At 40.9% G+C, this 27215-nt stretch overlaps 1 protein-coding gene across 2 annotated transcripts in view; it reads right to left on the reverse strand.

Annotated features, from left to right (window-relative positions):
• TAF1B (TATA-box binding protein associated factor, RNA polymerase I subunit B) overlaps positions 1–27215 on the reverse strand; it is a 74315-nt gene that overhangs the window by 12750 nt on the left and 34350 nt on the right. For both annotated transcript variants that reach the window (XM_030311664.2, XM_030311663.1), the window contains exons 9-11: positions 5018–5165; positions 2801–2978; positions 2187–2233 (exon numbers count right to left, since the gene is read on the reverse strand). In XM_030311664.2, coding sequence (XP_030167524.1) covers positions 2187–2233; positions 2801–2978; positions 5018–5165 — 373 coding nt within the window. The remainder of the gene's footprint in view (positions 1–2186; positions 2234–2800; positions 2979–5017; positions 5166–27215) is intronic.

Here is a 27215-nt window from a genome sequence, read left to right on the forward strand (position 1 = left end):
GGAAGATTATTTTAGTGTCTCTAACACCCAACATGGGGCTCGAACTCACGACTTTGAGATCAAGAGTTGCATGTTCTTTTGACTGAGCCATCCAGGTGCCCCAAGGCTGAATTTGTTTATATATTTTCTAATGAAGACAGTCTCCTTCAATGTGTACCTAAGAATCTTTTCAAATGGCCAGTATCATCATCACTGAATTCAATATGGCATCATAGACCATATTGCCACAGAGGAGCAGGAATTACCAAAATAGCTACAAGGACAGGGAAAAACTATAGTGATTCATACAACACAAAGTTCTGTGAACTTAAATAAGCCACAACTTCGTTAAACCTCAAGTTCCTCATCAATAATGTGGGGAGGCAGGGGATGGTGGACAGCAGGGAAGCAGAGAGAGTGGGGACGGCGACACTCGCCCCGCTGACAGCAGGGATTTATCTGGAGCATCACAGGGCAGATGATATATCAGAGCCCTCTGTTTACTCTAAATGTCTACACAGTCTATGATGGCCCTGTAGCCTGAGAAGGGACATTAGAAGACATTTTGTTCAACCTTCCACTCTGTGTTGAAACTGACATGAAGCTGGGGCGCCTGGGTGGCTCAGTCGGTTAAGTGGCCTACTTCGGCTCAGGTCATGATCTCACGGTCCGTGAGTTCGAGCCCCGCGTCGGGCTCTGTGCTGACAGCTCAGAGCCTGGAGCCTGTTTCCACTTCTGTGTCTCCCTCTCTCTGACCCTCCCCCGTTCATGCTCTGTCTCTCTCTGTCTCAAAAATAAATAAAAACATTAAAAAAAAAAAAAAAAGAAACTGACATGAAGCAATGTACAGAAAGAAGTATTCTGCACATATTCTGGAAAGAACTCACAAACTGATTTCTACCGTTAAATCCAAGCTCCTAACAAATGTATGTGCAATATTGGGAGGGGAAAAAAAAGGTCAAACTCTTAGAAACAGAGTAGAAAAGTAGTTTCCAGGGGCTGGGGGTGGGAGATGGGGAGAGGTTGGTAAAAGGGTACGAAGTTTTGGCTCTAAGATAAATAAGGTCTGAAAATCTAATGTAAAACATGGTGAGTGTAGTTGATTACACTGTATTGCATCATGGAAATCTGTTAAGGCAATAGGACTTAAATGTTCTCTCTCTCTCTCTCTCTCTCTCTCTGTCACACACACACACATACACACACACACACACACACACACACACACACACACACACACAGGATTAAAATGTGAGGTGATACATGTATTAATTAACCAAATGAGAGAATCCATTCACAGTGCTAACAAATATCAAATCACCATGATACACACTTTAAATATCTTACAATCTTACATGTCAATTATAACCCAATAATAAAGCTGAATTTTTTTTTTTAAAAAAACCAATGAACATAAATCCTAGTGAGGGAACTAAGAAACTAGAATTGAATTTAAGAATTCATATATTTTCCAAACTTCACTGAATTGCTCCCAGGCCAGACACTGTGTTAGGCACTAAAGATACATTTAAAAAAAAGAAGAAAGAAAGACGTGGTCCCTCCCTCTGGGAGCTCACAATCTACCTCTCTATCTTTCTATCGTTTATGTTGTCCTGACTCTCTGCCAGCTTTTCTTAGCACTTTACAGGTCCTGGCCATCTACCAGGGCTAGACATACCTTGTCCACCAGCTCTAGTTCACTGTGCGAAACCTCCAACAGAAGTTTGTTCGGGAGCGGTTTGGCAGGAGTGGTAAGTTCTGATTTGGGGAGTGGTGAGGTCACGAGCGGGTGTGAAGGGAAGGTAGAATTTTGGAGAATAAAGGTGGCTTTGCCAAGGGTTGGGGGAGGAGGGGGGTAGGAAGGAAAACATTTCAGGTAGAAGGACCAGTGTGAGCAAAGGCTGAGGCGTTAGAACAGATGGCATAGTCCCAGAAGTGCCAGCATCTTCGCGGTCTAGTGAGGAGAAGCTGGGACTAAAAAAGCTGGCTGGTGTTTACACACAGTAGGAAATCACTGAAGTTTAGTAGCCTAGATGTATAATTAGATAATTATATGAAGAAATAATTCTGGCGTAAGGTACAATTTGTATACATGTGTGTGTATGTGTGTCTTTGTATATTTTTCAAAGTTTCTTCCTTGCGTCTATTGCTTCTTTTAATCCATCACTTGCAATCACTTTGAAGTTGAATGATAAAAAGTTAAGTACCTTCTTTGTTGTTTTCATTATATTTCTCAGCAGTATTAGACAAAGACCTGGAAACACCAATAAGCAAGTCAATTCATTGAGAAATCACTTCTTCGAAGACAGTTGCATTTTGAATTCTTCTTAAAGAAAAGAAAAGTGTAGAACAGTACTTGGCACCGATGCCAACTTTTAATGGAGAAGCAAATCCCTACACACCCTGCCATTGTTTACGGGCATTCGGGAGGGGTGACACTTCAAGATTCCTTTACTTTCCGAAATAATCTTTGAAGACACACAGTGCCAGGAGCCTGCAGGCATACAGATAAAGTGCTACAAGATTCTTTAGGATCTGTGTATGATGATTTAAACTCCAGAATCAGTGAAGCAATGAGAACATGTGTATCTACCTAAAAATAGCAAGAAAACGCAAGGCAAATAACTTCCTAAGGTAGAATTAAATCTCTGACAACTGGCTGAGTCAAAATTCTTGTAAGAAGTAATTGTTGCTACTAGCCCGTGTTCCACAACAACTGAGAGGCTCTATTTTCTGTGCAGATAATATATGGAATCCTTTACCTCTGATAATTAGGTAAAAACAGTACGATTTTTTCCTCATAAAATCGATATACACTTACCATTCTAAATTGTCATCCAATAAAAAGAGCAGTTTCAATACTACTACAATAACGGCGACAGCTTGTACATCATATTTGACAGTTTTTGCCATTTTAGCTATGGGGTCAAATGTCAGAAAATCCACTTCTCCTACTCCAGTCATTTTTACCACTTGGCAGGTTAAATCATTCATTTCATCTGTTGAAGAGCAAAACAGCAAAATGTGAAATAAATTCTTTGCCTAACTAGACCACGCTAAACTGTACCTCTGTAAGACAAGTTTTATCATCTTAAGACACGGTACGATGCTAGAACTCAGAGGCACACATTTTGTGAAGAAAAGAAACGCAAAAATGATATCTGTACAGAAACACTAATGGCAGGATCCTGGCAAGGCGTAGCTTTTCCTATTTGGGCTTCCTAAGACATCTACTATTTATAGGACACATTCTGGTACCTAACTCACAGCCACACACTAGTTTTCTATCGTTTCATACAGGTTTCTTGTCTGTGTTTCTACAGCAATTTGTCACTTACTTGAAACTAACTCCCTTATAAGACCAAGCGCTTCTCTACGAGTATACACTCACTCGCTGGCTGACACCCTGGCTAGCACGCTAGAAGGTTGGATGCATATTGAACTTGATGTACTGCTTTCCCAAAGACATTATATGTTCAGTTTAGCCTTCACCTATCATTCGAAGCTGAATAATGTGGCACTTGAAACCAGACGGCCTAGCTAGGGCCTATATATTTAGGCTTTCCGATCATTACCTTTGTGACTCTGGATTAGTCACTTCCTCATTTGTAAAATGGGTTATGGGAGGATAAACTGAGATTAAGTAAGATAGTACAAGTGCACATACTTTGAAAACACTAAGTTACTAAACAAATTTCTTTTTTTTTTTTTTTTTTAATTTTTTTTTTTTTCAACGTTTATTTATTTTTGGGACAGAGAGAGACAGAGCATGAACGGGGGAGGGGCAGAGAGAGAGGGAGACACAGAATCGGAAACAGGCTCCAGGCTCTGAGCCATCAGCCCAGAGCCTGACGCGGGGCTCGAACTCACGGACCGCGAGATCGTGACCTGGCTGAAGTCGGACACTTAACCAACTGCGCCACCCAGGCGCCCCACTAAACAAATTTCTTTACTCGCTAAGTACATAAGATATGCAACATTCTACTTTAACTAATTTAAGCAGAATAGCTATTATTTATAAGAGCATAATAAATCGCAATGAATTAAATTGCAATTTGATGCATGCATTCAGTCGCCATTTCCTCTTCACTTTATTTCCCTCTCTATCCAACAGCAAGCCCATGAACCAGACGCTTGCCATGAGCCGACCTGTGTCAGTTACATTTTGGTAAGCCCCTCTATTCCTTCTATTACCTGGTGTAACATTTGTGCATATATTATGTTATGACATATTTATATTTATTTTTACCGTGAAAATTACACTACACACTTTTGAATATTGCTTTGTTCATGAACATATGCATTTTCCTTCCCCATTTAAAAACTATATTCAATCACATTTTTTATACTGCTCAAGCAATAGGATAGGCACACCATGTTTGTATTTTCTCTTAAGAACATTAAGTTCTGAATTTCTCACATTTCTAGTTTAGCAAGAAATTCAGGAACGGATTCCATTGGCAGATTCCATCGAGCTACCTGTGTCTCGGTATATTGTGAACAAGGCCTACCGGGGCTGTCTCCACATTTGTGTTTCACTGCCTCAGAGAGTTCACTGGGATCCTACCAGACTGATCTCCGTTTGTTTTAGGGACTGGAAATAGCATCATGTTACCAAACACTAAAAACATTACCATAGGTGAGCTTCTGGGGTTTTTTAAATTAGAATTCATTGTGTAATAATCATGCTTCACGTAAATGACAAAGCACTGTCTTTTTTTTTCGGGAGGGGGGCACCTAGGTCATTAATAACACATATTGAAACGTTCGTTACTTTAATCGCACTCAGCAAACTTACTGTAAAACCAAGCATATCCCTCGTATCAAAACAGAACTCTTTAATTTCTGAACAATGTCCTTTTAACCTTGTTACGTGGACTGAAATACTTTAAGAAAGGATTGTGAAATTAAGCTTCATGTTACTATGGACCCTGTCAGGTGGCTCTAATAGTCAGTGATTTGAGAGGATTCCGTATTTTGTTCATTATAATTCTACAATTCGATAACAGCTTCCTCACCACATACCCCACACACTTACCAGGGAGATTGACTTCCATCAAGTATTTCATACACAAGATGTTTGGATGAAGATAGCAGTCTTCAGTTATGTCTGGAAAACGTGGCAAATCTAAGAATTTGGCAATTTCAATCATCTTTTTATAGATATCCTCATAGGTAGGCCAAGACTGAAATAAAAGATAATCAAGGTAGCAACTTTTGCAACATAAATTACTTTTAGAAAATATTTTCTGATTTTAAAAGTAATACGTATTCACTGAATAAAATTTGGAATGTGGAGAAAAGCATTAAGAGGAAAACACCCACAAATCCTTACTATCCTCTTAGCAGTTTAAAACAGTAATAACGCTAAATAAAAAGGCCACTAAAATTCCATTTGGCTCATAAAACTCCTACTGGCCTTCCCCATGACAGAGAGAAATCCTTACTTCTTGTCAGTCACAGAAGAACCTGGGGGAAGGGACAAAGCTGTGACCCAAACCGGAGTTACAGAGCCATCGTGTCTGCTCTGCTGCACGATCTCCCTCCCACACCTCCTCACCACACCCTCTCATTCACCTTCAAATTCATGGCCACCAAGCTTAGCTTACTGTTTCACTATGTTCACATGCTTCTGCGTGGGCGGTAATACCAAGGCTTAAATCTAATAGGTAAAAATGCACAACTCAACTTCTCCCATATAACTGCATGTAAGATTCTCTTATAGAATTCAGGAAAATCTATGAGCTATTATTAAGAAATGCATGCTGTTCACTTTCAGGTCACCCCCGTAGTTTAATTGGTATGCTATTTTTATTTTTGCCATTTATAAACATCTTTGAAATTAATACTACATATAATTTTGCCTCATTTACTCATCCATTCACATAAAAACTGTTAAATCTAGAGTCTATGCGAGGTACTTTGGGAAAGGTAAAGATGAATAAAACAATGCCTTCAAGGAGTTTATAACCCAGAAAGGTGTGTGAAAGGTGTGTGAAAATAACCACAGTATAAAAATAGAAAGTTATCAAGTAACTCAAGTAAGATTTTTTTTTTTTTTAAGGCTTATGGAATTTCAGAGAAACTAACATTTCTGATACGGTAGGACCCTGTTAAAATAGGGCCTAAAGACAAACATTTTGGCAACCTGGTTGGCAGTGTTAAAGTTGAACATGTGCACATTCTTTGGTGAAGCAACTCCACTCCTAGCCACATATCCCCGACAGAAATGTACATGATGTCCACATAAAGACACATGCCAGAACATTCTTAATAACGCTATTTTCAAAAGCCCTAAGCTGGAAACTACCCAAATACCATTAACGATAAGTAAATTTTGATATAGTCTCATAAAGGAGCACTTTGCAGCAAGGAAACGAACGCTCTGCCTGCAACGACATGGATGAATCTTCAAGACATCACGTTAAAAGAAAAAAGCCAGATGCAGTAGAGAACGATCCATGCATATAAAGTACAGAACCCAGCAACTCGGCACCGTGCTTCTACGGAGTGAGAAGTCAGGACAGTGATCACTCTGGAGTGGGGGCGGGGGGAACGACTAGAGTGAACACAAGGGTGGAGTTACAGAGGTGCGAGTAATGCTGTCGCTCCCTGTAGCAGTGTTGCCTTTTCCGTTTTTTTTCAAATGTTGAGATAGAGTGATTCTACTTGTACACTGAAATATTGTAGATTGTATTCTAATCTGTGAATTTAAAAGAGAAAAAAGGAAATCAAATCTCATTGACCTTCGAGATGAACTGGTCTTTTTTCTTTATAAAATTACTTCATTTAGAACAGTTGCTTCATTTTGCACAAGATTTGAAGTATCTTTTCAAGTTAAGACAATTTTAACATTACCGACAAGATTTATGGCAATTCTAATCCTTTTAAATAATGCAGGCAGGATGTATAATTAAGCATTTTTATCTGCAAACAAAATAAACACCAGAGCAGTGAATGTTCCCCTTAGAAAAAAAATCATCTCAAAAAACCAATTTGATGTATGATAAATTCATGACTAGTATCATGTACGATAAGTTCATGACTGTAAGGTCCTTAATGAAAAGCAATCTGGGAAGCTAAGAAGATCTAACATATTTTCAAATGTCAACGCTAAAAGCTGGTAGGTCAAACTAAATATCTGGTGACAAATAGGCTACCGTTCTTTCACCTATGAACAGAGGGTAAAATAATTATTAATAATGCAAATCTACAGATTTATATTATAGCTTACAATTGATTCTAGATTCTCCTAATCTCCATTCCATAGGGCAGACTTCACTTTCAAGTTTTTCATTTATTTTTAAACAGACTTTTTCTTTTTGACTAACACTGAAAAGCTTTTTTCAAAAGGCGGCTAGACGGTTTTCAGTATCCTTCCACTTAATGTTTACCAATCTTCTACAACTGTTACACACATAGGTTGTTTCTAATTTTTACACTACTGTAAATAATGCCATGAATGTATTCTAGTAACACTTAAATTTGATTATAAAAATAATACATGCTCATTACAGAAAAGTTATGAAATATAAAATACTATAATAAAGACAATAAAAAATGCTCATAACTTAGGGAAAGCCACTGTTAGGATGTTGGAGGACTTTTCTCTCAGCCCTTTGGGGCATATTCACATTTATAACACCGGGATTTCAATTCGACAGCGTCTTTGACAACTCCGCTTGAGTATCTTTCCACTGTGTCAAATGTACACGCTCCAAACTGAGTTATTTCTCTTCCATACCCCTACTTTTAGTCCTCCATTGGTATCCCTTACCAAGCCACAAAAACCCAACATTTGGAACTCGTCCTTGACAGTTCCATTTCTTTTTTTTTTTTTTTTTTTTATTATTTATTTTTGGGACAGAGAGAGGCAGAGCATGAACGGGGGAGGGGCAAAGAGAGAGGGAGACACAGAATCGGAAGCAGGCTCCAGGCTCTGGGCCATCATCAGCCCAGAGCCCGACGCGGGGCTCGAACTCCCGGACCGCGAGATCGTGACCTGGCTGAAGTCGGACGCTCAACCGACTGCGCCACCCAGGCGCCCCGACAGTTCCATTTCTTACACACCACATGCACACAGACTCTTTGCCTCAAGGCTGGGTCTGGAATGCTGCTCGTCCCCATCCCTTCCATAACCACTACCCTCCTCTAAGCCTCCATCACCCCAGTCTGGGCTCCCAACCAAACGGTATCTCCATATCCGCCTTTATCTCTTTGAAACTAGCAGCAAGAGTGATATTTCAAAATGAAATCTGACATGTCACTCCTCTACTAAAATCTAATGGTTTACCTTGCTCTCAGGCTAAGCCCCCATCTGTCTGAGAACCTTTGTACAGACCGAATTAGCTGTATAAGTTTTGCCTCCTAAATTTTCACCTAACGTTGTATTTTGTGTGTATTTTCTAATGTCATGAGATAGGCTTTGAAAACATCAATTTAAGTCATTGGAAAGTATTCCCCTGTGAATCCAACATTTCCTTATTAATGGACATCTATGTTAGATATACGTTCCATGCATACATATTAAGCAGCTATTAAAAAGCAGCTATTGATTCTGGGAAGATGGCGGCGTAGGAGGACGCTGGGCTCACCGCGCGTCCTGCTGATCACTTAGATTCCACCTACACCTGCCTAAATAACCCAGAAAACCGCCAGAGGATTAGCAGAACAGAGTCACCGGACCCAAGTGCAGACGAGAGGCCCACGGAAGAGGGTAGGAAGGGCGGCGAGGCGGTGCGCGCTCCACGGACTGGCGGGAGGGAGCCGGGGCGGAGGGGCGGCTCGCCGGCCAAGCAGAGCCCCCGAGTCCGGCTTGCAAAAGCGGAGGGGCCTGACGGACTGTGTTCAGACAGCAAGCGCGACTTAGCGTCTGGGAGGTCATAAGTTAACAGCTCTGCTCGGAAAGCGGGAAGGCTGGAGGACAAAGGGAGGGTGAGCTGCGGAGCCCCCGGACGACAGAGCTCAGTTTGGCCGGGAACAAAGGCGCTAGCCAGCGCCATCTCCCCCGCCCATCCCCCAGCCAAAATCCCAAAGGGAACCGGCTCCGGCCAGGGAAATTGCTTGCTCCGCGCGAACACCCAACTCTGTGCTTCTGCGGAGCCAAACCTCCGGCAGCGATTTGACTCCCTCCGGCTGCCACAGGGCCCCTCCTGAAGTGGATCACCTAAGGAGAAGCGAGCTAAGCCTGCCCCCCCTCCCGCCGTGCACCTTGCCTTCCCACCCCAGCTAATACGCCAGATCCCCAGCATCACAAGCCTGGCAGTGTGCAAGTAGCCCAGACGGGCCACGCCACCCCACAGTGAATCCCGCCCCTAGGAGAGGGGAAGAGAAGGCACACACCAGTCTGACTGTGGCCCCAGCGGTGGGCTGGGGGCAGACATCAGGTCGGACTGCGGCCCCGCCCACCAACTCCAGTTATACACCACAGCACAGGGGAAGTGCCCTGCAGGCCCTCACCACACCAGGGACTATCCAAAATGACCAAGCGGAAGAATTCCCCTCAGAAGAATCTCCAGGAAATAACAACAGCTAATGAGCTGATCAAAAAGGATTTAAATAATATAACAGAAAGTGAATTTAGAATAATAGTCATAAAATTAATCGCTGGGCTGGAAAACAGCATACAGGACAGCAGAGAATCTCTTGCTACAGACATCAGGGGACTAAGGAACAGTCACGAGGAGCTGAAAAACGCTTTAAAGGAAATGGAAAACAAAATGCAAACCACCACGGCTCGGATGGAAGAGGCAGAGGAGAGAATAGGTGAACTAGAAGATAAAGTTATGGAAAAAGAGGAAGCTGAGAAAAAGAGAGATAAAAAAATCCAGGAGTATGAGGGGAAAATTAGAGAACTAAGTGATACACTAAAAAGAAATAATATACGCATAATTGGTATCCCAGAGGAGGAAGAGAGAGGGAAAGGTGCTGAAGGGGTACTTGAAGAAATAATAGCTGAGAACTTCCCTGAACTGGGGAAGGAAAAAGGCATTGAAATCCAAGAGGCACAGAGAACTCCCTTCAGACGTAACTTGAATCGATCTTCTGCACGACATATCATAGTGAAACTGGCAAAATACAAGGATAAAGAGAAAATTCTGAAAGCAGCAAGGGGTAAACGTGCCCTCACATATAAAGGGAGACCTATAAGACTCGTGACTGATCTCTCTTTTGAAACTTGGCAGGCCAGAAAGAATTGGCACGAGATTTTCAGGGTGCTAGATAGCAAAAATATGCAGCCCAGAATCCTTTATCCAGCAAGTCTGTCATTTAGAATAGAAGGAGAGATAAAGGTCTTCCCAAACAAACAAAAACTGAAGGAATTTGTCACCACTAAACCAGCCCTACAAGAGATCCTAAGGGGGACCCTGTGAGACAAAGTACCAGAGACATCACTACAAGCATAAAACATACAGACATCACAATGACTCTAAACCCGTATCTTTCTATAATAACACTGAATGTAAACGGACTAAATGCGCCAACCAAAAGACATAGGGTATCAGAATGGATAAAAAAACAAGACCCATCTATTTGCTGTCTACAAGAGACTCATTTTAGACCTGAGGACACCTTTAGATTCAGAGTGAGGGGATGGAGAACTATTTATCATGCTACTGGAAGCCAGAAGAAAGCTGGAGTAGCCATACTTATATCAGACAAACTAGACTTTAAATTAAAGGCTGTAACAAGAGATGAAGAAGGACATTATATAATAGTTACAGGGTCTATCCATCAGGAAGAGCTAACAATTATAAATGTCTATGCGCCGAATACCGGAGCCCCCAAATATATAAAACAATTACTCATAAACAGAAGCAACCTTATTGATAAGAATGTGGTAATTGCAGGGGACTTTAACACCCCACTTACAGAAATGGATAGATCATCTAGACACACAGTCAATAAAGAAACAAGGGCCCTGAATGAGACACTGGATCAGATGGACTTGACAGATATATTTAGAACTCTGCATCCCAAAGCAACAGAATATACTTTCTTCTCGAGTGCACATGGAACATTCTCCAAGATAGATCATATACTGGGTCACAAAACAGCCCTTCATAAGTTTACAAGAATTGAAATTATACCATGCATACTTTCAGACCACAATGCTATGAAGCTTGAAATCAACCACAGGAAAAAGTCTGGAAAACCTCCAAAAGCATGGAGGTTAAAGAACACCCTACTAACGAATGAGTGGGTCAACCAGGCAATTAGAGAAGAAATCAAAAAATATATGGAAACAAACGAAAATGAAAATACAACAATCCAAACGCTTTGGGACGCAGCGAAGGCAGTCCTGAGAGGAAAATACATTGCAATCCAGGCCTATCTCAAGAAACAAGAAAAATCCCAAATACAAAATCTAACAGCACACCTAAAGGAAATAGAAGCAGAACAGCAAAGGCAGCCTAAACCCAGCAGAAGAAGAGAAATAATAAAGATCAGAGCAGAAATAAACAATATAGAATCTAAAAAAACTGTAGAGCAGATCAACGAAACCAAGAGTTGGTTTTTTGAAAAAATAAACAAAATTGACAAACCTCTAGCCAGGCTTCTCAAAAAGAAAAGGGAGATGACCCAAATAGATAAAATCATGAATGAAAATGGAATTATTACAACCAATCCCTCAGAGATACAAACAATTATCAGGGAATACTATGAAAAATTATATGCCAACAAATTGGACAACCTGGAAGAAATGGACAAATTCCTAAACACCCACACTCTTCCAAAACTCAATCAGGAGGAAATAGAAAGCTTGAACAGACCCATAACCAGCGAAGAAATTGAATCGGTTATCAAAAATCTCCCAACAAATAAGAGTCCAGGACCAGATGGCTTCCCAGGGGAGTTCTACCAGACGTTTAAAGCAGAGATAATACCTATCCTTCTCAAGCTATTCCAAGAAATAGAAAGGGAAGGAAAACTTCCAGACTCATTCTATGAAGCCAGTATTACTTTGATTCCTAAACCAGACAGAGACCCAGTAAAAAAAGAGAACTACAGGCCAATATCCCTGATGAATATGGATGCAAAAATTCTCAATAAGATACTAGCAAATCGAATTCAACAGCATATAAAAAGAATTATTCACCATGATCAAGTGGGATTCATTCCTGGGATGCAGGGCTGGTTCAACATTCGCAAATCAATCAACGTGATACATCACATTAACAAAAAAAAAAGAGAAGAACCATATGATCCTGTCAATCGATGCAGAAAAGGCCTTTGACAAAATCCAGCACCCTTTCTTAATAAAAACCCTTGAGAAAGTCGGGATAGAAGGAACATACTTAAAGATCATAAAAGCCATTTATGAAAAGCCCACAGCTAACATCATCCTCAACGGGGAAAAACTGAGAGCTTTTCCCCTGAGATCAGGAACACGACAGGGATGCCCACTCTCACCGTTGTTGTTTAACATAGTGCTGGAAGTTCTAGCATCAGCAATCAGACAACAAAAGGAAATCAAAGGCATCAAAATTGGCAAAGATGAAGTCAAGCTTTCGCTTTTTGCAGATGACATGATATTATACATGGAAAATCCGATAGACTCCACCAAAAGTCTGCTAGAACTGATACATGAATTCAGCAAAGTTGCAGGATACAAAATCAATGTCCAGAAATCAGTTGCATTCTTATACACTAACAATGAAGCAACAGAAAGACAAATAAAGAAACTGATCCCATTTACAATTGCACCAAGAAGCATAAAATACCTAGGAATAAATCTAACCAAAGATGTAAAGGATCTGTATGCTGAAAACTATAGAAAGCTTATGAAGGCAATTGAAGAAGATTTAAAGAAATGGAAAGACATTCCCTACTCATGGATTGGAAAAATAAATATTGTCAAAATGTCAATACTACCCAAAGCTATCTACACATTCAATGCAATCCCAATCAAAATTGCACCAGCATTCTTCTCGAAACTAGAACAAGCAATCCTAAAATTCATATGGAACCACAAAAGGCCCCGAATAGCCAAAGGAATTTTGAAGAAGAAGACCAAAGCAGGAGGCATCACAATCCCAGACTTCAGCCTCTACTACAAAGCTGTCATCATCAAGACAGCATGGTATTGGCACAAAAACAGACACACAGACCAATGGAATAGAATAGAAACCCCAGAACTAGACCCACAAACATATGGCCAACTCATCTTTGACAAAGCAGGAAAGAACATCCAATGGAAAAAAGACAGCCTCTTTAACAAATGGTGCTGGGAGAACTGGACAGCAACATGCAGAAGGTTGAAACTAGACCACTTTCTCACACCATTTACAAAAATAAACTCAAAATGGATAAAGGACCTAAATGTGAGACAGGAAACCATCAGAACCTTAGAGGAGAAAGCAGGAAAAGACCTCTCTGACCTCAGCCGTAGCAATCTCTTACTTGACACATCCCCAAAGGCAAGGGAATTAAAAGCAAAAGTGAATTACTGGGACCTTATGAAGATAAAAAGCTTCTGCACAGCAAAGGAAACAACCAACAAAACGAAAAGGCAACCAACGGAATGGGAAAAGATATTTGCAAATGACATATCGGACAAAGGGCTAATATCTAAAATCTATAAAGAGCTCACCAAACTCCACACCCGAAAAACAAATAACCCAGTGAAGAAATGGGCAGAAAACATGAATAGACACTTCTCTAAAGAAGACATCCAGATGGCCAACAGGCACATGAAAAGATGTTCAGCGTCGCTCCTTATCAGGGAAATACAAATCAAAACCATACTCAGGTATCACCTCACGCCAGTCAGAGTGGCCAAAATGAACAAATCAGGAGACTATAGATGCTGGAGAGGATGTGGAGAAATGGGAACCCTCTTGCACTGTTGGTGGGAATGCAAATTGGTGCAGCCGCTCTGGAAAGCAGTGTGGAGGTTCCTCAGAAAATTAAAAATAGACCTACCCTATGACCCAGCAATAGCACTGCTAGGAATTTATCCAAGGGATACAGGAGTACTGATGCATAGGGGCACTTGTACCCCAATGTTCATAGCAGCACTCTCAACAATAGCCAAATTATGGAAAGAGCCTAAATGTCCATCAACTGATGAATGGATAAAGAAATTGTGGTTTATATACACAATGGAATACTACGTGGCAATGAGAAAAAATGAAATATGGCCTTTTGTAGCAACGTGGATGGAACTGGAGAGTGTGATGCTAAGTGAAATAAGCCATACAGAGAAAGACAGATACCATATGGTTTCACTCTTATGTGGATCCTGAGAAACTTAACAGGAACCCATGGGGGAGGGGAAGGAAAAAAAAAAAAAAAAAAAAAAAGGACGTTAGAGTGGGAGAGAGCCAAAGCATAAGAGACTGTTAAAAACTGAGAACAAACTGAGGGTTGATGGGGGGTGGGAGGGAGGGGCGGGTGGGTGATGGGTATTGAGGAGGGCACCTTTTGGGATGAGCACTGGGTGTTGTATGGAAACCAATTTGTCAATAAACTTCATAAAAAAAAAAAAAAAAAAAAAAAAAAAAAAAAAAAAAAAAAAAAAGCAGCTATTAAAAAGGCTTTTTAAAAGCTTTTTTCATAGGCTGTTCCATGACTTAGGAAAATATTCACAGTGCAATACTGAGTTTAAAAAAGCAAGAAAGAAATTTGTATGTAGTCTTCAATCCTAATTTTGCAAATATGTTAATGCACATTAAATAAGACAACTAAAATATAAATGTTAATGGCATCCGTGAGAAATTGGATTGTGGGTGATTTTTATCGCCTTCTTTATACATTTCATTGTTTTCTACATTTCTTTTAATCATTCTGAATATATTTCTTTCATAAGAAAAAAATAAATATTCAAAAACATATTACAGTAGTCTAAAAAATTACACATAGAATTACCATATGATAACGGCAACTGCGTTTCTGTGTAGATGTCTCAAAAGAACTGAAAGCAGGGACTCTAACAGATATTCGCCGCTAACATTCACAGTAGCATTATTCACTACAGCCAAAGGTGAAAACAACTCAAACGTCCAAGGATGAATGGACAAACAAAATGTAATATTATTTAGCCTTAAAAAGCAGGACGCCTGGGTGGCTCACTCGGTTAAGAGTCCGACTTCGGCTCTGGTCATGATCTCACCATCCGGGAGTTCGAGCCCCACGTGGGGCTCTGTGATGACAGCTCAGAGCCTGGAGCCTGCTTCGGAGTCTGTGTCTCCTTCTCTCTCTACCCCTCCCCCACTCACGCTCTCAAAAATGAATACACGTTAAAAAATTAAGGGGAACCTGGTTGGCTCAGTCGGTTAAGTGTCCGCTTTCGGCTTAGGTCACGATCTCACGGTCTATGAGTTCGAGCCCCGCGTCGGGCTCTGTGCTGACAGCTCAGAGCCTGGAGCCGGTTTCAGATTCTGTGTCTCCCTCTCTCTCTGCCCCTCCCCTGCTCACGCTGTCTCTCTGTCTCAAAAATAAATAGAAACATTAAAAAAAATTTTTTTTAAAGAAATTTTCATCTCTGACACACGCTACCGCTTGGATATACCTTAAAAACATTCTCCCATGTGAAATAAGTCAAACATAAAAAGACAAATACTGTATTGCTTCACTTCCGTGCAGTACTAGAAGAGTCAAATCCAGAGAGGCAGAGTACAGAACAGTGGCTCTCTACCCACCCTAATTGGGGCTGGGGGGCAGGGTGCAGTGGGGAGCTGCAGTTTAATGGGGGCAGAGTTTCAGCTTGTAAAGATGAGAAAGGTCCGGAGACGGGGATGGTGGTGGTGAGTGTACTTCATTCCGCTGAACTGCACACTTAAAAATGGTTTAAATGGTAAGTTTTAAGTTATTGTTGCCACAATTGTATTTTTTTTTTATAATTTTGAAGTATTTTTTAACGTTTATTTATTTATTTTGAGAGCAAGAGACGGAGCACAAGTGAGGGAGGGGCAGAGAGAGAGAGAGAAAGAGAGAGAGAGAGAATCCCAAGCAGGTTCCACATTATTAATGCGGAGCCCAACACAGGGCTTGATCTCCCGAACTGTGAATTCATGACCTGAGCCGAAATTAAAAGTCAGATGCTTAACCAACTCAGCCACCCAGATGCCCCTACAATTTTTAAGAAGTATAAAAAAGGAACCTAACTAACATCTGTCTAAAGGGAAAAAAAAAAAAAAAAAAAAAACCACAACATATTAGAGAGGTCATAATTAGAATTAGAAAGTTGAAGATTAAAAAAATCTATATATATAAAATCTACATTCAAAATCTATTACTACTTGCTATTTTCTACCTTTATTTTAAAATACCTTAACAACAAAATACCTTAACAATAGAACCCTACATGGGTGAGTTTATGAAGCTGTAATTACTAGATGTGTAACACTAAGGTATGGGTCTGCCTTTCCCTGAAGACAAAATTTACAGAGCAAAAAGAAAATACGGTAGCAGAATCTCTAGCTAAAAATGATCACTTCACGGTTCTAGTAGAATACGGAAGGGGACGGTCTTCTCAGCGTCTCAAACGAGGGAAGGTTAGAACTGAACGTGGCCACTGCACGCCATTCCTGTCCCAGAGGACGCCATCAAAAGGATCAGAATGCTCCCCTTTGCCTCCAAAGACACACGAAGTGCCTGCAGGGCTGGGCCGTGGACTAGCCTCCCCATACAGCCGTCTGCTCCCACTGCAACTAAGGCCAGTTGGCGGGGCCTGCGCGGCTCGCTCAGCAAAGAACCTTAGGCGGAAGGCTGGAGGCCCGGCTCCACGGCCCTGGTTTAGAGAACGAGACCACAGTGAAACCTGTTTGTTCCCGTCCCACTGTCCTCAGCCCACAGAAGACTTAATGAATCGACCTCTGACATCCAAAGAATCTTGTGCTTTATTTTATTACCTTTTGTCAAGATTTTATTTTTTAGTAATCTGCACCCAACATGAAACTTGAACCTACAACCCCGAGATCAAGAGTCACGACGCTCCACCAACTGAGCCGGCCAGGCACCCCAAAGAATCTGTACTTTGCACAAGTTCGCCAGGATATTCTTAGGCACCTCCCCCCCCCCCCCCCCAATAATAAAATGCAGTGGTTTTCCACCCTGATCCTTCTTGCAGCCTGGAAGAGTGCCTCGGATGCCGTTCCCCCACAAGCTTGAAAAGAGCAGTGTGCCCACGAGTCCCAGGGCCGGTCAGGATATCGTGGGAGGTCAGGAACAAAAGAAAGCCTCCGCCGGCCTCGGTCCACGCTGTGTGGCAGCAGTGACTCTGGGAGGAGTGGGAGTGAGGGAAACCGAGAACACCTGTTCTTCTTACACTCCCCCGAGCCCTTCGGCTGCACTGAAACCCGCCAGATTCTTCTTCTAACAAAGATTGCACAAGCAATCCCGAGAGCTACCTGTGGCCTACAGAGCGGGGGGGGGGGGGGGGGGGGTGCGCGGAGCTAGGGGGAAGCTGGAAGACCCGAACGCCTGCATCTGGAGCCGCTCCAGGAGTGTCTGACAGCTCTGGGCGGTCCTTTCCCTCCTCCAACCAACGGGGACCTAGTCTCACAAAGGGTGTTAAGACAGCTCGGAGGCAGGATGAATCATCTTGGCAAAGTGCCACTCAGTGGGTCTGGCCGAACTCGCATTACATCTTTTCTTTCTACTCATTCAGTCAGAGAGAAGATCAGAATGTTGCTGATCAACATTCAAAATACTGGAGATGTACTTCAGAACGAATTTCCAGTTTCCTCCTTATCCCTTCTTGCTGAGCCTAGCGAGGGATGACGAAATGCCTAATTCTTGAGAGGATTTAGAAACACTGTCAAGGAGCACAGCAGAATAACATGGGTATGACATACTCTCTGTGTAGAAACCGGTCTGTGGGTTTAACATCTAGAAAAATAAGGAAAAGCAGTGCAGAAAAGATGGACCACCCTACTGTCTCCCAAGTCCTCTGCAGAATAAACAGTATAACAGAGACAGGTATGTCTAGGCCCAGCTCCAGTTCAAGCGGCGATCTGATTATTTGGGGCTCTGCATCGAGAGGGTGTCCCTGGAAGAGACTACAGTTTAGCTTATTCCACCGGGAGAACTGAGAGACTTTTTCTAGAAGTAAACAATGCTTTGAATCAGCACCGTGCTCCAGAAACGTAAGTCAAACATCCAGCAGAAGAGGCAGAAGCAGAAAAAGGAGGAGGAGGTTATCTCTAAATTTATTAAATAAATAAGAGGAAAAGCCTATCTACCTGGAGTTGGGAATCACAACTCAGCAAGAGGAGACGGTGTGAAACACTAAAACTTAACTCGCACACCTTAACCTCTTCTGAGCTTTGCTCTTCAGGGAGGGTGACGGCAGGAAGAGTCAGGTGCTCCAAGTCTCCGGCTCGGAGAAAGAAAACAAACCACATCGACGGTCTCTGGGTTCTGGATTCTGTTCCCCCTGGTTTGAGTTCTGCCAGATTTGTCATTGTGGGGACACAGGGGCCCACTTAAAGGCCAACGGAACAACTTAATGGAGAAAAAGAGGTCACCTAGGATGAAGGTTTAAGGGTCTTTAAAGCTCTTTTCGGGACTGGTGGTTTGTTTTTAAGGTGTGCTCAACTGTCTAGAATAACAAAAACAAAACAAAACCAAACACAGAAGAAGAAACAGTCCCGGCAGCCCACACACAAAACACTGGCATTATCTCCAACGCCATCTCCTAGAACAATCGCACCTTTTGTCGTTGCTGGTGGAGGTACAGCTGCCGAAGGAGCCAAGACTTACTGGAGAAAGCTAAGACGTGGAAGGACGAAGGTAAATGCTTCCTTTGTTAACCAAAAGCCATTTCCATTGAAAAGTTTCAACATACTATGGAACAGTGAATGCACTTTTGTGAGCAAAGGCAAAGCGTACAATGAAGAAAAGCTGTCCGTCAATTAAATAAACAGTCATCTGAAGACATCCCAAATCTGCCCCCTTTTTCTTGAAAAAGGAGGCGACAGGAGAGAGGGAATGCGACGTATTGCCAGATGTGGCTGAAGATGCATCTCAAAGGTATAGCAATTGTGCTACGTAGGGCTTCCAGAGGGATACAAATTCACTTAATTACAAGAATAAGAAATCGCAAGGTTAATATGTTTTTTAAAAGGCCACAAAGCTATTAGAAATTCTTCTAGCATGCACTAAAAACAAAGTGCTTGGGAAAGCATTTTATTAAATTTCACAAATATTCCAGTGAGTTTATTTTCCTTCATGAAGCAATGCCTCCAGACAGGTAAGGACAAGCTAGAGTTTCTGTTACCCAACAGCAGGCTCTGGTGATAAACCTGATTACAATACCCTGTCAGAGGTGAACTTCCTACTTAGCTATTTAAAAAAAAAAAAAAAAAGAGTACAGTGCCTCACCCTTACTTATTATGGTTGTTTTGAAGCAAAGATTCAGCCGAGAAAAAGCTAATGCTACATGCACCTGTTAATCCAAACTTAAAACAAGACTTTCCATTACAGAGAAACACTAATAAGAAATAAAAGTAATGCCAGAAGTAATGACAAACACAGGAACATATCGTTGAAGGAGGAAGGCTAAAATGATTTCCACGGGTAATATGATTCACAAAACGGTTCACTTTGCATTTTTAGTCTGCTAACTGGTTGTAAATCTACCATGTAGTAACGTAAAAGACTTTTTTCTGTTCAAAGTCTAGTCTGGAAGTTTGTGGTGAACACATTACTTTATGTGAAACAGGGTCTTGGTCTGGGGGATGAGACTATTTTAGAAATATGTCGTCAACTTGCACAAAGACAGGCCTCATGAACAAATACAAATTTATGAACTGATAACCAATGAGGACTCGGCAAGTAAATGGAAAATAGCAATCTGTTATGGGCCCAGGATGAGAGCAGGGGAAAACCTGTTGGAGTCCTCCTTCTTAAGATGTGTCTGTTCTCCAAATATTCTCCTGATTGTTGCAAAGCAGCTAATGTTCAAATTTCACATATGTGTACTAAAGAAGGTTAAAAAGCCAGTATTCTGAAAAGCAGAGGACCCCAAAATTATTTCAGTTTGATTCTGGAAGAGTTATGTGATTATTTCTACAGCAGACTGACCTTACACCCAACGTGTAAAACCTGGGTACCATTTCTCTTCTCCCGGGAACTAGCGACGAGGGGAGACCTGGGCCAAGCATGCTGGGTACCGGGGGTACTGGCCGAGGATCAAACTAAATCACAGATAATCCACGTAAGTCACTAGTTTCACACGGCAAATATGAAGGATGACTTTCCAAAAAGAAGGGTCCTCAGTGTAGCCTCACACATGTCTTTTCTGACCAAAGTAATTCATTATTGGTTTCAGTATATTGGTGAATAGTACGAATTAACTGGTAAGATTATTTATCTCACGCACTGGTTTTCATGAGTGATACTGACACACCCATAACTGGCATTTTCGATGTCCTTGTTTATACATCAGAGTTACGTCCGTCATACACTTATTGCTAAAACATTAGTAGAATGCTTTCTTATTTTTTTTTCACCAAATGCCACTATTTAATGGCCTCCTCATATTTTATGTAATAAATACACCTGAAAGTTTCCTACTTGGGTGGAAAAAACTCCCCAACAGATCAATTTGAAATCCCCTGAAAATAAAGTATTTAAACGTATTCTGGCTTTAGCTATTTCAAATCATTTAATCAATAAACAGAGACTGAATCCTTACCATGTATACGGAATTATATTAGGTCTTATGGATAAAAAATAATAGAAGCATTAAAGATGGCTCAAAGAATAGTCAGGGATGCAGGACACATACAAACAAACCCATGTATCCCATATTGCCTTTTATTCCTGTTTGAGAAATTCTATTTGGACAACCTTTAAAGTCTGAAAAATACAAAAGAATACATGTAACACATTTGTAATCTTGAAGCCTGATAATAAAAAGAACACCCATGAATCCACTACCTGACTTAAGAACTAGAAAATCCCCAACACCGTTGTACCTACCGGTATATTCCTTCCCTCCCCTTCCACTGCCTCCCCTCCCTCTAGAGGCATAACTAGTATCCTGAAGTTGCTCATCACAAACTTGCTTTTTTTTTTAAATTTTTTTTAAGCTTTATTTATTTTTGAGAGAGAGAGAGAGAGAGACAGAGCGAGTGGGGGAGGGGCAGAGAGAGAGGGAGACACAGAATCCGAAGCAGGCTCCAGGCTCTGAGATGTCAGCACAGAGCCCGATGCGGGGCTCGAACCCACAAACCGCGAGATCATGACCTGAGCCGAAGTCAGACGCCTAACTGACTGAGCCACCCAGGCGCCCCTCAAACTTCCTTTTTAAAAAAATAATATCATACACATAAACATACTTAAATAAATATATTTATTTTACCTTCTTTTTAACTTAGTGCAAATGGCATCGCACTATGTGTAGTTTTCTGAATCTTGCCTTTGATACTCAAGAGAATGTTTTTTACATTCATTCATGTTGCTTGTGGCTGTAGCTGTTTAATATACCAGTGTGTGACTGTCACTTTTTATCCATTTTCCTGTTGACATTTAGATTGTTACTAGTTTTGTTTGCTTTGTTTTTTTCATTACCTAGCTGCCTTCTTTAGCCTTTTAGCACCAAATACAAAACTCCCATCAATAAAGAACTAGCTAAGTACAGGGTGCTTGGGTGGCTTAGTTGGTTAAGCGTTTCTTGATTTTGGCTCAGGTCGTGATCACGCCGTGGGATTGAGCCCCACATCAGGTTCTGTGCTGACAGCACGGAGCCCGCTTGGGATTCTCTCTCTCAACCTCACTCTCTGCCCCTCCCCCTTTCATGCTTGCTCTCTCTTGCTCAAAAATAAACAAATAAATAAACATTAAAAAAAATTTTTTTTAAATAAAGAACTAGTGGGGTGCCTGGGTGGCTCAGTCAGTGAAACATCAGACTTCGGCTCAGGTCATGATCTCACTGCTTACGAGTTCGAGCCCCGCGTCGGGCTCTGTGCTGACAGCTTGGAGCCTGCAGCTTGCTTCACATTCTGTCTCTGTCTCTCTACCCTTCCCCTGCTCACACTCTCTCTTTAATATAAATAAACATTAAAAAAATTAAAAACAAATAAAAAATAAAAACAAATAAACCGTGACATATTGTCTGGTTCAGTTCTTAGAAAAATGAAGAGTTAACTAAATTGTAGTTATGTAAAAGAATATCTCTCTTCTTAGAAAATATACACTAAAATATTTAGGGCTAATGGGCCATGATAGATATAACTTACCCTCAATGATTCAGATATAAAATTGCATAGGTAGGTAGCTAGACAGACAGTGAGAACAGCACAAATGATAAAACAAGTGGGATAAAATGTTAACAGCAGTTGAGGATACATGGGTGTTCTTTGTACTATTTTTATTTTTGCAACTTTTCTGTAAATCTAAAATTCTTCCAAAATAAAAAGTTTTCCAAAAAAATGTTCTCAATAGGAGCAAAAAAGGCAAAGTACCATGGTTATTGCTACCAAGACATAATCTCATATTATTTTTATGTTTACACTTTCCACCAAAATCTCTAAGAAATTACTCCCCTATCTTACCCCGTCCCCTCACTCAAGAGTAACTTAAAAACAGTCAACAAAAGAGATTATTTCTAGGGCAAGTATTTTGTGTAAACAAAAGCCTATAACCATGACCTTCCAATAACACAGTCCAGCTGGGTAAAAATTTTTAAACAAAGATCATACTAGTCATAACATTCATGAATAGAAATTATAATTTTGTTTAAAAATCCAAGAATGAATGAGCAGTGAGATACTTTAGGCATTCAAGTAAGAATTTTTTTAGGTAATGCTCATATAAAACACATTTGACTACTGAGTCTACTTGTAAATGTCTACAAATTAGTATCTGGCATACTTCCATTTCCACTCACCAAGGATTAAATACAATGGGAATTGACTTTCCACCATAAACACGGAAGTAGAAAAATCCATGAAATAACAGTTTCAGACAATGGACACAGGAAGCATAGGACTATAATCCCTGAAAGAAGAGAAGTGAAAGGCCCAGTTCACTGCCTGGAGACGGTCTCCAAGCTGCGGTGCAGGGAGTGGGGAGTGAGACAGAGCCCTGTGGTCTTGCTGAGTTGAGGAGACAGAGACTGGTGCTCCCGAGAGCCGAGGTGGCTATAATTTGCAGGCAGAGTACCAGCGAGGATAAAACCACACACAGAGAGAACTCTGGAGATCTGCAAAGAGGTCCTCTCAAGTCTTTGGCCGAGTGCTGATTCATGCATGTGTGAGGAAAAACCCAAGGCTGGTGGGGCGGGAATGGGGGGGGGTGTGGGGGAGAAATCACTGGATTTTTTCCCAATGAATCCAAATAATTCCCAGAGCTCATACAAGACACCAGCTGCAGTAGAAAGACTTCATAATACTGGGGGTACTGGATAGAACTTTCTGAGGGAGTATACCACAGTAGCAGGGTTAGGTTAGTCCCAGAATAAAGGCCTTAGACCAGCAATGAAAAAGCTTAAAAACAAGCTTCTAAAGGATCAAACTGATCTCTAAATTACCTAATTATACACCAAAACAAAGATCCAGTATTCAACAACATAAAATTCACAATGTCTGCATCCAGTCAAAAGTTACCAGGCATGAAAAGAAGGAAAATATGACACATAATGAAGAGACAAACCAATCAATAGAAACAGACCCAGCAATAACAGAGACAACAGAATAAGTAGACAAGAACCTTAAAATATCTATTATAAATACTGGCAATATACTCAAGGACGTAAAAGAAAACAAGCATAACAAGGGAAATGGAAAAAATAAAACTAAAGTGAAATTTCTAGAAATGAAAATAAGAAGGTTCTGAAATCAGAGCCACATTCATTGGGTTTAACAGCAGATTAGACATTCAAGAAGTAAAGATCAGGGAATTTGAAGACATGACCATATCCAAAACAAACACACTGGGAAAGAAGATATAAAAACCGAACAAACAAATAGACCAAGAGCCAGAAGCCTTAGTGAGCTGTGGACAATATTAAGTGGTCTAACATGGAATTGGCATCCAAAAAAAAAAAAAATCAAGGGGAGGGCAGAAAAAAATACGTAAAGAAATAATGACGGAAAAATTTCCAAATTTGATGCAAACTATACACCCACAGATCTAAGGTCAATGAACCTCAAGCATAAGAAACATAAAGAAAACCATGCCAAGGCACATCGTAATCCAACTGATGAAAAAAAGTGATAAAAAGAAAATCTTAAAAAGCAGCTAGAGGAAAAAAGACACATTACATAAAGAATAGAAAAGACAAGAATCAGAAATCAGGCAGGCCTATATGTGACAAACCCACAGCTAACAGCATACTCAATGATGAAAAGCTAAAACCTTTTCCTCTAAGATCAGGAACAAGACAAGGATGCCCGCTCTCACCACTTTTATTTCACATTATAGTAGAAGTCCTGGCTAAAACAATTAGGCAGGAAAAAGAAAGAAATTGCATCAGATCAGAAAGGAAGAAGTAAAGCCATCTCTATTTGCAGATGACATGGTACTATATATAGAAAACCCTAAAGCTTCCACCAAAAAACTATTAGAACGAGTAAAGAAATTCAGTAAATTGCAGGATACAAAATCAATATATGAAAAACAGTTGTGTTTCTATACACTAACAGAAAACTATCAGAAAGAAACGAGTTCTGTACACTGAAAACTATAAGACACTGATGAAAGAAAGTGAAGACACAAGTAAATGGAAAGATATGCTGTGCAACTGGGGTAGAAGGATTACTACTGTCAAAATGTCCATATACCCAAAGCAATCTACAGATTTAATGCAATTCGTATCAAAATTCCAATGTCATTTTTCACTGAAATAGAAAAAAAAACAATCCTAAAATTTGTATGGAACCACACAAGATCCCAAATAGGCAAAAACAATCTTTAGAAATAAGAACAAAGCTGAAGGCATCACACGTTCTGATTTCAAACTATGTAACAAAACCATAGTAATCAAAACAGTATGGTATTAGCATAAAGACAGACACACAGATCAAAGGAACAGAATAGAGGGCCCAGAAATAAACCCGTGCATATATGGTCAATTAATTTACAACCAAGGAGCCAAGAATATCTATGGGGAAAGGACAGTGTCTTCAATAAATGGTGCTGGGAAAATTGGAAAGCCACATGCACAAGAAGGAAACTGGACCACTATTTAACATCATACACAAAACTCAACTCAAAATGGATGAAAGACTTAAATTTAAGACCTGAAATCATGAAACTCCTAGAAGAAAACATAAGGGGTAAGCTCTTTGACTTCAATCTTGGCAATGACTTTTTGGGGTTGACAACACCCCTCCAAAAAAAAAAAGGTGCAAAAATAAACAAGTAGGACTACATTAAACTAAGAAGCTTCTACACAACAAAGGGAATCACCAACAAAGTGAAAAGGCAAGCTATGGAATGGGGAAAAAATATTTGCAAATCTTGTATCTGATGAGGGGTTAATATCCAAAAAAAATATAAAGAACTCACATACCTTCATAGCATAAACAAAAAAATCTGATTAAAAAAGGAGCAGAGGAACTGAACAGACATTTTTCCAAAGAAGATATACCAGTGAACACCAGGTACATGAACAGGTGCTCAACATCACTAATCATCAGGGAAATACAAACTAAAACCACAAGGAGATGTCACCTCACACCTGTTAGAGTGGTTACTATCAAAAAGACAAGGTAACAAATGTTGGCGAGATTGTGGAAGAAAAGGGGACACTTGTGCACTGTTGGTGGGAATGTAATTTGGTGCAGCCACTAAGAAAAATAGTATGGAGGTTCCTCGAAAAACTAAAACTATAACTACCATACGATCCGTCAATTCCATTTCTGGGCATACACGCACAGGAAATGAAAACACGGGGGCGCCCGGGGGGTCTCAGCTGGTTAAGCAACCAACTCTTGGTTTTGGCTCAGGTCACGGTTCATGGGATCGAGCCCTGCATCGGGCTCTGTGCTGACAGTGCAGAGCCTGCTTGGGGTCCTCTCTCTCCCTCTCTCTCTCTCTGCCCCTCCAGCGCTCGCTCTCTCTCGACATAAATAAATAAACTTAAAATAAAAAAGTACACTGGACACCAGAGAATGGGAGCAGGGAAGTACAACACATGAGGTGGACTGTGAGAAGCTGAAGATGAATATTAGGAGCTCTGGAACAATCTCACACATACAAAGCCCACAGAGCTACAGTTAATACACTGATGGTGGAGAATAGAATCATAAAAAAAAAAAAAGTCAATTCAAAGAAGGCAAGAGAACAAGGAAAAAAATAAAAACTAGCCGGGACAAATAACAGCAAGGTGGTAGACGTAAACCCAATCATATTTATAATTACATTAAATGTCAACGGTCTAAACGTAGAATTATTTTAAAAACATGTAATTATAAGGCAGAGAATATGAGACTACATAAAAAAAAATCACGACCACCACATACTGTCTACCGGGAAGCCACTTTAATTTTTTTTTTTTTTAAAGCACCAGCAGGCATGAGCGTGCATGGGAGAGAGAGAGAGAGAGAGAGAGAGAGAGAGAGAGAGAGCGCGCGCGCACAAGCAGGGGAGGGGCAGCGGAAGAGGGAGGGAGAGACTCCTAACCAGGCCCCGAGCTCAGCACAGAGCCAGATGTAGGGCTCAATCCCACAACTGTGTGATCATGACCTGAGCCTGGATAAAGAGCTGCATGCCCAACCAAGTGACCCATCCAGGCACTCCCCAGGAAGCCACTTTATTTGTTTGTTTGTTTGTTTGTTTTTAATATTTATTTCTGAGAGAGAGAGAGAGAGAGAGAGAGACAGAGCGTGAACAGGGCAGGGGTAGAGACAGGGAGAGACAGAATCCAAAGCAGGCTCCAGGCTCCAAGCTGTCAGCGCAGAGACTGACACAGGGCTCAAACCCACAAACCACGCAAGATCGTGACCTGAGCCGAAGTCGGGTGCTTAACTGACTGAGCCACCCAGGTGCCCCAGAAGCCACTTTAAAAATAAAGATGTAGAGAGGTTAAAAAATTTGTTTAAGATATATTAGGCAAATAATTTTTTTAAAAAATTGAACTGGCTATATTAACACTGAACAAGGTAGATATGAGAGCAATTATTATCAGGGGTGGGAGGGGTGGGAGAAAGGACGTTACATAGTGAAGAGTCAATTCATCAAGGCAAAATATCCTAGTTGTTATGCACCTAGTACCTGAGCTCCAAAATACTTGAAGCAAAAACTGATAGAACGTGAAAGAAAAGGTGGTCATCATGGTTTTA

Source organism: Lynx canadensis, chromosome A3 (assembly GCF_007474595.2).
Source record: "Lynx canadensis isolate LIC74 chromosome A3, mLynCan4.pri.v2, whole genome shotgun sequence".
NCBI classification, from domain to species: Eukaryota; Metazoa; Chordata; class Mammalia; order Carnivora; family Felidae; genus Lynx; species Lynx canadensis.